The sequence below is a fragment of the Hippopotamus amphibius genome, chromosome X, assembly GCF_030028045.1.
Source record: "Hippopotamus amphibius kiboko isolate mHipAmp2 chromosome X, mHipAmp2.hap2, whole genome shotgun sequence".
In the NCBI taxonomy this organism is placed as follows: domain Eukaryota; kingdom Metazoa; phylum Chordata; class Mammalia; order Artiodactyla; family Hippopotamidae; genus Hippopotamus; species Hippopotamus amphibius.
Genome location: NC_080203.1, coordinates 125,824,434 through 125,836,879, shown reverse-complemented (window position 1 = coordinate 125,836,879; position 12,446 = coordinate 125,824,434). Strand labels below are relative to the sequence as shown.

Sequence of the window (12,446 nt, the reverse complement as noted above, 5' to 3'; positions counted from 1 at the left end):
AAAAAGAGAATGTAAACTATCTCCATTTGTTTATATCAATCAACGTGTTGAAATGGCCATATTTGGGATACACTGGGTTAAATAAAATTTTATTTTTATAAATTTATTATTATATAATAAACAATAAATAAGTTTATTAATTTATTTTATAAATTTATTGTAAATTTAACCAGTTAATGTTTTTTTCACGTGGCTGCTAGAAAATTTTAAATTATATCTCTGGCTTGTGTTTATTGTTCTTGGACAGCCCTGCCCTAGAAAGGGGTCAGCAGACTAAGGCCTGAAGCCAAATCCAGCCTTCCTGTCTTTGAAGAAGAGATTTATGGGAGCAAAGCCATATCCATTCGTTTATGTATTGTCAATGGCTGTGGTTTTTGCTACAAAAACAGCAGAGTTGAGTAGTCCATGCAGAGGCTGGATGGCTTGCAACGCCTGAAGTATTTACTATCTGGCCTTTTATAGAAGATGTTTGCTGACCCTCTGCTCTAGAACAATGCCTGATATGGTAGATATATGGAAACTTTTTCATTGTAGTCCTGTGTAATTGTCAGTCAGGCTTACTGTGTGACACAGTTCTAAGGACTTTGTAAGGACTCTCTCATTTAATATTCGTATTAATCCTAGGATGTTAGATTCCCTCCCCCAAACATACATAACACCCTGTACTTCTGGGAACTGTACCTTCTAGACCCTCCTTATCCCCAAATGGCTTGACTCCTGACGTCCACCTGATTAGCCCACAGGAGGTGCCGTGCTTCTTTTTTCTTTTTTTTGAACTAGAATATTTTAAAATGATTTTCTGAACTAGAATTGAGATAAGGTGGGGCTCTCGTGGAAGCAGCTGAGGGGCACTGGGCTTAGACGCAGTGGGTACGAGCAATCTGGCCTGTGGCGAAAAGGAGGATGCTCATAAGCAGAGAGGAGAAAGAGTATTTGTTGAGTAATAGTAAGCCCTGGCCAGGTGTTTGCCAGGTGTATATCAGTGAATGAAATGGACATCATTCTTCTGTGGTCTTGTAGGGAAGGCGGACAATAAAAAAAATTTTTTTAGTGTGATATGTGCCATGAAAGAAAACCAATGTGCACATATTTGATGTTCTTAATAGGTTTCCTCATCTGTAAGATGGAGATGAGCCCTATACCTGTGTTTTTGTGTGGATGGAGATGACGTGAGTGTATACAGCACACAGAATTGCTCGACGTGCACTGCCTTCCGCTGTTAGGAGGTAAGTGTGGGAATGAATGTTTGGGATTGGGTGCATTGTGACACTTAATACAGTGCAATCATCGATTGTGGTTTGTAGAGAAGGTTTGTAGATGAGTTGTGCACAGCAAGTGTTTTTAATATTTCCTAATTTAATGAGGCTCCTTTAGCAAAATGCGAAGTCAGGGAGGTAGTGTGTGTTCAGCGTAAGGAACAGAACGGGATCTGCCTTTGGGCTGATGGCATCATAGCTGGATTGGTCTTGCTGCGTGAGGGGCTTGTGCCTGTGCGTACAGGGCAGTGGTGGCAGCTCTGGTGTAGATCACAGTCACCTGGAGAGCTGCAGGATACTCAGGCCTGCCTCAGAGATTTGAATTCATTCTGTCAGGGGTGAGGCCCTGGCATTATTTTTGTTTTTGCTGTTTAATTTATCTAGATGATTCGGATTGGCAGTCGGGAGTGAGAACTACTCCTGGTGAGAGACAGGCAGGCTAGTGGACAGGAGCTAGTGGGGCAAAGGCATCAAGCTGGGAGGTGGGCAGTGCCTGTCAGTGATTCACAGGGACACGGAAGAGGCTGGAACGGGGCTTTTCATTACCTGGCCAGTGACCTTGGGCTCCATCTTGAGAGCAGAGGGGAACCTCTAAAGGGCTTTAAGCGAGAAAATGATGAAATCTCTTGCTGAAATCTGTACTAGAGGGTGATCCCTCTAACAAAATGTCATGAATCAGAGTGAAAGCAGTGAAGAATTGAAGCCAGCCAGATGATGGGAAGCCCAGGTTCAGTTTCTGCATTCTTCCTATGTGTGTCCCTTAGCAGCGGTGTCTGTCCTTGTAATTGGCCAGTTTCTTATTGGTATTTCTTCCACTGGGGTGGCTGTCGGCTCCTTCAAGGCAGAGAGTATCTCGTTAGGCTCAGCATCTATTGTGTACGAGATACATAATAGATATTTATTGAATGAATTGTGTAGAACTCTAAACTGGACACACAGCCTACTTTGTCTTTTTATGGCAGTTATCAAAATTTTATATTCCAGTTGCTTCCACACTATAGCCTCCTAGGGCTGTAAGTTGCTTTATATCCACATGACTATCCCACAGGGAGAATAGAACATTTGACAGCATTTAAATGCTGTTAAAAGTATGGAGGAGAATGGAAAACAGTATGGTGGTTCCTCAAAAAATTAAAAATAGAATGACCATATGATCCAGCAATCCCACTTTTGGGTATATACCCAAAAGAATTGAATGCAGAGTCTCAAAGAGGTATTTGTACATTCATGTACATAGCATTATTTACAAGAGCCAAAAGGTGGAAGCAATCCAAGTGTACATCTGTGGATGGGTGGATAAACAAAATGTGCTCTATCCATACAATGGAATATTATTCAGCCTTGAAAAGGAAGGAAATTCCGACATATGCTCCAACATGGATGACCCTTGAGGACATTATGCTATGTGAAATAAGCCCAACCCAGAAAGGCAAATACTGTATGATTCCACTTATATGAGGTATCTAAAGTAGTCAGATTCATAGAGACAGTAGAATGGTGGCTGCCAGGGGTGCAGGAGAGAAAGCAATGGAGAGTTGTCATTTAGTGGGTGCAAAGTTTGTTTTGCAAGACGACTAGCATTCTGAAAGTTGGTTGCACAACGATGTGAGTGTACTTAATGAACTGCCCACATAAAAATGGTTAAGATGGTAAATTATATGTATGTGTACTTTACCACAGTTAAAAATAAAAAATTAAAAAATATGGAGGAGCAGTAAATAAAAGGATATATGAAATGAAGAGCAGAGTGCTTATACATGAATCCATTAACTTCTGGACATTTCCATGAGTAAAGAAAAAGTTTTGCTGGTAAGACAGTGGTCTCATCACCCTGAAGCTACAATTAAATTCCCCTTCAGAATCTCCTTGAAGCTCTGACCCTTCATTGAGAAATTTGACCTGAGTTAAATATTGCCTAACCTTGTTGTGGGCACTCTAGACCAGTCTCTTATTAACCACCTTGCTGACATCCAGCCGACTTCAGTCTTGCTTTCCTTGGTAGTGATGCATATAGAATGAGTATAGAACGCGGGTAGGATGAATACTTGTTAGGAAACTTTCCCACAAGTGGGGGAGGACTCAAGTGTGTTGAGCTGTTTGAGACCTTATCATCATGACACCCTTGCCTGACTTCCTCTAGATCCGAAGATCTCAGGGAAACAATGCTGAGAGCAGTGTTCAGCAATTGAGGATGTGTATTTTTATTTTTCTGTGCTGTCTTGCCTGTTCTTTGTTTACTGAGCCTATGATTCTTAGGAAGACCTCTTTTACTGTTTTCAGTCTTTAAAAGTGCAATTCAATGAAATAATGCCATTTGCAGCAACATGGATGGACCTAGAGATTATACTAAGTGAAGTAAGTCAGACAGAGAAAAACAGATACCATATGATGTCACTTATATGTGAAATCTAAAATACAACACAAATGAACATTTCTACAAAACAGAAACAGACTCACAGACATAGAGAACAGACTTGTGGTTGCCAAGGGTGAGGGGCGGTGGGGGAGAGATGGATTGAGAGTTTGGGATTAGCAGATACAAACTATCGTATATAAGATGGATAAACAACAAGGTCCTACTGTACAGCACAGGTAATGATATTCAATATCTGAACAGCACAGGTAATGATATTCAATATCCTATGATAAACCATAATGGAAAACAATATGAAAAAGAATATATATGTATAACCGAATCACTTTGCTGTATAGCACAAAATAACATAACATTGTAAATCAACTACACTTCAAGGAAGTTAAAAAAAAAAACAATATGTAAGTAAACAGGACTGTGTTCCAATAAAAAACTTTATTTACAAAAAAAATAAATTATTCTGACCATTCCAAAAAAAAAGTGGAATTCAAAAAGGAAAAACAGTGATCTTGAAGTACCGATTCTTGATAATTAGAGAATGCCACTTAAGATCCAGAATCAATGGCCCATTGAGTTATTGCTAACTGACTTTAAAAGAGAAAAAGAAAAAAAAAAAGACCACCCAGGTGGTAAAAATGCAGGACCCAGAATCTTGGTCATCTGAGCTGTGCAGTGGGGAGACACCAGTAGGAATGGTGTTTATAGCCATGGATACTTAACTGTCCATATTTGGGGATAGAGTTTGAGGGGAGATGGAACTGTTTTCGCTGCAGCAGTGGACGTCTGAGGAAATCATGAGAGCTGATCTAAAAGCAGAGCCACAGGTGAGGTGAGGTGGCTCCCTTCTGGTGTCCTGATTTCCGGAGGGCAGTAGAAGTGGAATCATCCATTTACCATGCCATTTTCCAGTAGGCAAATATCTTAAATGTATAGGGTTTATCATGAAATTGTATTAGACTAATAATTTTTCTGATTAGGAAGACAATGCATACACCTTAGAGAAAAATCCGAAAAGAGTAAAAGAACAAGCAAAAATCACTTAAAATCTTGCCATTCAGAAAATGCCTCTGTCTGAAATTTTTTGTATCTATTTTCAGCCTTTTCTCTTCACATGTGATTTTTAAGTAAAATTTGGATCAGACTCTAGATGTTGTTTTTATTTAAATGAAATCATTTATTTAAATGAAATCATTCAGTATGTGGTCTTCTGTGTCTTTAATTTAGCATAGAGCTTTGAAGGCTCATCCATGTTGTAGTCTGTATCAGAATTTCATTTTATTGACAATACCATCCTGTTGTATGGATATACTATGTTTTGTTTATCCATTCCTCAGTGGATAGATATTTGGACTGTTTCCACTTTTTGTCTATTACGAATGGTGCTGCTATGAACATTCGTGTACAAGTCTACCCATTTGGGACCTCATAGTTTCTTCTAAGTTTGCAGACAATTCTTACAAAAACAGCCTCCACGTTTCTCATTTCCTTAAAGTAAATTTATAAAAGTAGAGTTGCTGACTACAAGGACCTTACATTTTATAGCACTTGTCAGATGGTGTCTAGGAAGACTTCATTAACTCTCTCTCTGATTGTTTCAGTGTTGTTAGCCTGTGTGTGTTCGGTGATAGTTATTTTATTATTATTATTATTTTTTTGGCTGCACTGGGTCTTCGTTGCTGCATGTGGGCTTTCTCTAGTTGCGGAGAGTGGAGGCTACTCCTTGTTGCGGTGCGAGGGCTTCTCATTGCAGTGGCTTCTCTTGTTGTGGAGCATGGGTGCCAGGCGTGGGTTCAGTAGTTGTGGCACGTGGGCTCAGTAGTTGCAGCACTCAGGCCCTAGAGCTCGTGGGCTTCAGTAGTTGTGGCCCATGGGCTTAGTTGCTCCAAGGCATGTGGGAATTCTTCCCAGACCAGGGCCCAAAATCCCTGTCCCCTGCTTTGGCAGGAGGATTCCTAACCACTGCGCAACCAGGGAAGTCCCTGTGATAGTTATTTAATATCACATGCTATAAAATGAGAGTCCATGGAGTGCTGAAAAGACAGTATCCCTGCCATCAAGATGCTTGTGTTCACATTTAAACGAAATGGGCAGATACAGATGCAAGGATATTTTGTAGGCAAGGTTATATGTACATTATGTGGAGAGAAAAAGAGACTGGTTAAAGTGAACATTTGCCTCCCCAGGATGAGATTCACACAGACATAAACATTAAGCTATTTTTTACACCTAAAAGTTAAAAAAAAAGAAGAAAAAAGTTAATGGAACCAAACTCTGGTCTAGGGACCCGTTAGTCCAAAGTCATAAACCCTCTGGATTGCAGAGTCAGAACATTGACCCCATTGTTCAGAAGACTCAGATGTCAGCACAGTGTGGCCTGTTGACTTTGGGGCCCATCTGACCTGGATCCAGCTGCCTCCCAACCTGTGCTGTTTCATCATTTCTTTAGATTCCTTCGGACTTCTAAACAGCATCCCTTTTTGGCCCTGTCTCTCATGCTTTTATATTCAGAAAAGTACTACTTCAAGACTATAAAATCAGCGAGGAGTTCAGTTAAATAGCTGAACATGGGGGAAATAGTCCAGCCTCCTCAGTCTTCCCCCATTGATGCTGACACTGGCATGTTTTCATCCTCAACATAACCACCAAATTCCACACAAAAGAGCTGACTAATCTTGAATTGGAAAGATCATTCATTTGTAAAATTAGAGATGGGAAAGTTACAGCAGATCTTTCAACAAACCTCTTTTAAGCAACTGTTAACGTAGAAGCTGTTTACAGGGCTGCTTTTTTTTTTTTAAAAAAACTACTGAGAATCAAACTTTTGAGGCTAAACCATATTACATTGCAGATTGCATTTTCTAACACGTTGCACCCATTTTTATTACATAACTCTTTCTCTGCATAGGTAGCCGGCAGAGAACGCTGTGCTCCTATCAGGAAGCTGCGCCTGGCAAATGCAAGGTTGAGAAAACGGAAACCTCTTTTTTTTTTTTTTTTTTTGCATCCGTAATGATGTCTGACAAGAAGCAGATAGCTGCCAGAGCTTCCCTTATTGAGCAACTGATGTCTAAAAGGAAATTTGAGGATCTCGGTAACCACCTTACTGAGCTAGAAACTCTGCATGTGACTCCGGAGCATCTCCAGGAGACCGATGTGGTCAGGGCTGTGTACAGAGTCCTCAAAAACTGCCCCACGGTGGCTTTGAAAAAGAAAGCTAAGCGTTTGCTGTCAGAATGGAAAGCTCTCTATAACGATACTCACTGCAAGCCATGGGGCAGCCCTAAACTATTTCCTCCAGGTGGAAATAAAGAAGAAAATCAAGGATTTTCTCCTGACCCAAATCAGGATGAGATACAGGGCAGCTCCAGTTGTAATTCTCTGCAGGCATCCCAAGATGCTGCAGGAGCTGTTGAAATGACTGTGCCAGAAAACAGCCCTGGTGGAGCAGAGCCTAAGGCAGCACATCTCAGGGCCAGTGACCCTAAATCCACTGACAAGAGAGCAAGTGAGCAGCTGGATCCCGCAGTGCCCATGAGAGCCAAATGCACAGAGCTGCTGTATGAAGCGCTAACTGGTTCTTCCACAGAACAGCCCAGGGTCGATTTGTGGCACAACTTTGCACAAGAAATCGAAGAGCACGTTTTTACCCTTCACTCCAGGAACCTCAAAAAGTATAAAACTTGTATCCGGAGCAAAGTTGCCAATCTGAAAAACCCCCGCAATTCTCATTTACAACAGAACCTTCTCTCTGGGAGCATGTCTCCAAGGGAGTTTGCTGAAATGAACACCATGGAAATGGCCAGCCAGGAGCTGAAGCAGTTGAGAGCGTCCTACACAGAATCTGGCATACAGGAACATTACCTGCCCCAAGTGGTGGAGGGCACACCGACCAAGAAAATAAAGTGCAGACGCTGCGAGAAATTCAATTGCCAGGTCACCGTCATAGCCAGAGGGACACTCTTCCTTCCAAGTTGGGTGCGGAATTCAAACCCAGATGAAGAAATGATGACCTATGTAATCTGCAATGAATGTGGGGAGCAGTGGTACCATAACAAGTGGGTGTGCTTGTAGTTGTAAATAAATGTTCTCTTAATAACAGATAACTGGAGTGATATCTTTTATTTGTACCACCCTTTTATGCTTGTTTTTTAAATCTTATACACACTATTTTTTTAATTGAGATATAGTTAATTTACAGTGTTGTGTTAGTTTCAAATGTATGGCAAATGATTCAGTTATATATATATAATGGAAACATATATATATATATTCTTTTTCAGATTCTTTTCCATTATAGGTTATTACAAGATACTGAGTATAGTTCCCTGTGCTATACAGTGGGTCCTTGTTTATCTATTTTATATATAGTAGTATGTTACACACACTATTCTTAAAACTATCCTACGAACAAGGAAAGAAGGTTGTTTGCTGAAGCTCATACCACTGTCACTAAAAGTTGATAGATTGGGGAGAGAGAGTGGACACCTGTTTGCATTGTGCTTAGTGGCTACTTAGTACTTTGCTGTACTCAGAGTATGCTTGAGAGCAGCTCAGCGTAACCTAGGAGCCTGTTAGAAATGCAGACTCTTGGCCCGATGCTGCTGAATCTGCATCTGCATTTTGGCAGGATCCCCAGGTGGTCCTGTTTAAGGTTGTTGGAGAAGTGCTGCTTCTGCAATAGGCCTGTAGTTCCCAGCACTGGCTGCATATTAGTGGGCTCTGGGGAGCTTTGAAAACCCACGAATGCTGAGGACCCACCCTGGGACAATTACATCTGATTCTGTGGGATGCAGCCCAAGCATCAACGTTTTGGTTTCAATTCCTCAAGTTATTTTAAGATGCATTCACAGTTGAGAACTGCTTATCCATAGGCTCTCACTTGATCCTTTTGTCACCTTTAAGAAAAGAATGTTATTCTGTATGCTTCACAGTTGAAGAAATGTCCACAGAGGTGCCATTCCTCACCCCAGGGACACAACCATAAATAGTACAACTTTAACTGCGGCTGGATTTTTCTTCCTTCTAATTCCCTGGCTGAGACCACTTCAATATTGACCCCTGAGAAATATAGTCCTGGCGATGTGGGACTAAATGAATAGTGTCTTGAAGCTGTAACATTGGGAATAACAGCTTTGTTATTATTATTATTATTATTATTATTATTTTTAACAGCTTTGTTATTTTCCCCTCTCTTTTCTTACTTTACAGGTCTCCCTTGAACCCTGAAAGTTACCCCCACAGTTAGAATTTTGTTTCCAGTCCTCTTGCTCAGTCGAAGTTGTCAGGTATTTTTTTCCTTCACACAAGTTCTCCAGGGTATATAAACGCTTTATGACATTTGGTTTCTGATGCTAGGGGGTCTTCATGTTGTCAAGGGCACCTGTGCTAGGTCTGTAGGGGAGGGGAAAAAAAAACCTCTAGGCTCTATAGCTGGGACCCCAAAAATTAGACTGACAAAAGACAGATGCTAGCAGGAGAAAGTAGTTTATTTATATGTGCGGCACGCATACCCACAGGAGAAACTGAGTGTAACTCAAAGGGATGGTTAGAACTTGGGCTTATGTAGCATTTTAAGAAAGAATGGTACATTTGTAGAAAAGTAACAAGACAAAGGAAAAGGGCTTTGGGGTTTTAGGGGCAGCAAGCTCTGGGAAGGTAAATTGGCAGGGGGTGGGGGGGAGGACGGGGAGATAATGGTCATTTGTTTGTGTAGACTCTTTCCGGTGCCATCTTGCCTCTGGTGATGAGCTTGTTACCCCCTTCCCGATAGGGAATTCACAAGGGGAATTTGTGTTCTGCTTTCAGGCAGATAGCGGGAGGGCAGAGAGCTCATCCTATGTTTGCTTTTTCTCATTTCCTTTCAGCTCCTAATGATCCTTATGCCATTATATTTGGGGGGTGGCACACTCTGAACCATTTTCGGTCTCTAAGTTCCAATTCTGCTTTTGTAAAAACTGCCGTTAATCTCTCAGAGGAAGTCCATTGCCTCAGCCTTTGAATCTACCAACATTTCTCTAATAAGTGAAGAGGAAATTAGTTCCTTGAGGCCTTTGTAAACAGTGTTTAACCACTCTGTATAATGTTTAAACACAACAAGCCTTCTGTGTGATTTTTTTTCTTTTTTAAAAATTCATAGAATTTTAATTTTTATAGTTTTTAAAAAAATTTTTTTATACTTTTAACTATAGTTTGTGAGTTATCTACAAACCTACACCTTTTCACCAGTTCTTTTCTCCAAACTCTCCTAAGTTCTTTTGCCAGAGCTCGGAATTTAATGTACAAAATTCCCCCAAAGGTGCAGGAAACGAAAATACGAAAAAAATACGTTTGTATTTTCAAATGGTTTTGAAGAAATGGGCTTGAGGCCATCAATTATCAATTCTATTTTGATGCCTTTCTCCCTGTGGCTTCCCAGGGCTGCCTATTATGATGTAACAGTTAGTCTTTTAAAGAAAAACTTGCAAAGTCACCTAAAACTTCAAGTTTCACAAAGTGTGGTTTCATGTGACTTGGAATGATCTTAAAAACTCTTCAGTGGTTATAAAAGAGCACAGCACATGAACACCATGTGTGACTAGTTCATGTCAGTGTTTGTTTTTTGGCTTGGGGTTCTGGGGGGTGGTGTTTTTTGTTGGGTGTTTTTTTGGTAGTTTTTATTCGTACTGGAATTTTGCAAACTAAATGTGCAGACAAATAAAAGCACTTGAAATAGAAATTCCTTTACTCTCCAAGATATAAAAATCTGGGTAGTCTTCCTCATTTCGTATCAGCTTCATGAGTGACTTTTGCAACTATAGATAGGAAAATAATAATCTGGGTTTTTTTTTTTTTTTTCTTTTAGTCAGTGAGAGAGCATTAACATTTTCTAAGTATAGATAATAAAATAATTCTTTTATATCCTATGCGTATCTCCTAAAAAGAAAGGATTTTTTTTTTAAAGTGCTCATGAGGTAAAGGATCTTTCATTTCATTTAAAATCATTTTTACAAGAACAGCAAGTACAAAGACCCCAGGATGGAAGGGTGCCTGACACAGACAAGGCACAACAGGAGTCCACCAGAGCTGAGGCAGGGTGGCAAGGGGAAGAAGGGTGAGAGGTGAATCGAAGAGCCACTGCGTTCATGAGGGCCCTTGTCAGTCGTAATAAGGACTTTGAAATTTTTTCAAGCCTGATAGGAAGCCATGGAAGCTAAGGGGTTCGTAGTGATAAGACTTGAATGACCTTTAGGAAGCATCCCACTGGCTATTGTGTTAAGTTAGATGAGGAGGGAAGCAAGGACAGATGCAGGGACACCAGTTAGATGGCCGTAGCAATGGTCCAAATGTCATATAACTGGTTTCAAAGAAGAGTGCACAAAGACTGGTCTCCCTACATCCTTAGAGTTGACAAAGTCCTTGGTGATGGGGTTGAGGACACACTACCCCCAAATCTGGCACTTTGGCATAGTGAATATTTTAAGCTGAAGGAATTTGAGAAACTGTATGTGCAGGAAGTCCTCTCTGACCTTGCCCTAAGGCAGGTCATATGACCCTCAAGTGAGAGGTGCCCTCTTCATACTCGAGGAAAGGAGCATCCTTATCTCTGCAGATGGAGGGATGCTGGAGGGAATCTAAATGAACAGGTCTTGCTGGGTTTCCTCCAGTTTTCTAGCCTTAGCGCATGCCCTTTGTGCTATCGCATTTCCCACAACTTTCTACTCTTTATCAAACTTAGTATAGAAACACGCGGGTGTAACTATTTCTTTGGGTGTTCATTTCCTTATGAAGTCTCCCAGGTAAGATAAAATTTATATTACATAAATGTGTGTGCATTCTTCTTTTTTTAAAAATGTTTATTGGAGTATAGTTGATTTACAATGTTGTGTTAGTTTCAGGTGTACAGTAAAGTGAATCTGTTATACATATATCCACTCTTTTTTAGATTTTTTTCCCATATAGGCCATTACAGAGTATTGAGTAGAGTTCCCTGTGCTATACAGTAGGTCCTTATTAGTTATCTATTTTATATATAGTAGTATGTCTATGTCAATCTCAATCTCCCAATTTATCCCTCCCTCCCTTTACCTCCTGGTAATCATACGTTTGTTTTCTACATCTGTAACTCTATTTCAGTTTTGTAGATAAGTTCATTTGTACCCTTTTTTTTTAGATTTCACATATAAGCGATATCATATGATATTTGTCTTTCTCTGTCAGACCTACTTCACTGAGTATGATGACAGTCTCTAGGTCCATCCATGTTGCTGCAAATGGCATTATTTTGTTCTTTTTTATGGCTGAGTAATATTCCACCATATATATGTATCATATGTTCTTTATCCATTCCTCTGTTGATGGACATTTAAGTTGCTTCCATGTTCTGGCTATTGTAAATAGTGCTGCAATTAGGGTGCATGTATCTTTTCAAATTACAGTTTTCTCTGGCTGTATGCCCAAGAGTGGGATTGCTGGAGCATATGGTAGTTCTATTCTTAGTTTTTTTGTTGTTGTTTTTTTTGTTTTTAAAATATTTATGTATTTATTTGGCTGCATTGGGTTTTCATTGCTGCGCGTGGACTTTCTCTACTTGTGGCGAGTGGGGGCTACTTTTCGTTGTGGTGCTCGGGCTTCTTATTGCAGTGGCTTCTCATTGCAGAGCATGGGCTCCAGGCGTGCAGGCTTCAGTAGTTGTGGCTTGTGGGCTCAGTAGCTGTGGCGCGTGGGCTCAGTAGTTGTGGTGCATGGGCTTAGTTGCTCCGCGGCATGTGGGATCTTCCTGGACCAGGGCTCGAACCCATGTCCCCTGCATTGGCAGGCAGATTCTTAACCACTGCACC

The 12,446-nt window shown here is 40.6% G+C and overlaps 1 protein-coding gene across 7 annotated transcripts in view; it reads left to right on the top strand.

The window, feature by feature from the left end:
• The window catches only part of TCEANC (transcription elongation factor A N-terminal and central domain containing), a 53,815-nt gene that overhangs the window by 3,937 nt on the left and 37,432 nt on the right, over positions 1–12,446 (top strand). For 6 of the 7 annotated variants that reach the window (XR_009050258.1, XR_009050260.1, XR_009050259.1 and 3 more), the window contains 2 exons: positions 6,536–7,685; positions 8,839–8,915. Coding sequence is in view for 4 of the 7 variants with exons in the window: in XM_057717911.1 (XP_057573894.1) it covers positions 6,536–7,685; positions 8,839–8,875 (1,187 nt within the window). In the remaining 3 variants the exon portion in view is untranslated. Of the gene's footprint in view, positions 1–1,106; positions 1,227–6,535; positions 7,686–8,838; positions 8,916–12,446 lie in introns of those variants that run through there. The other variant, XM_057717914.1, reaches the window with a different exon arrangement.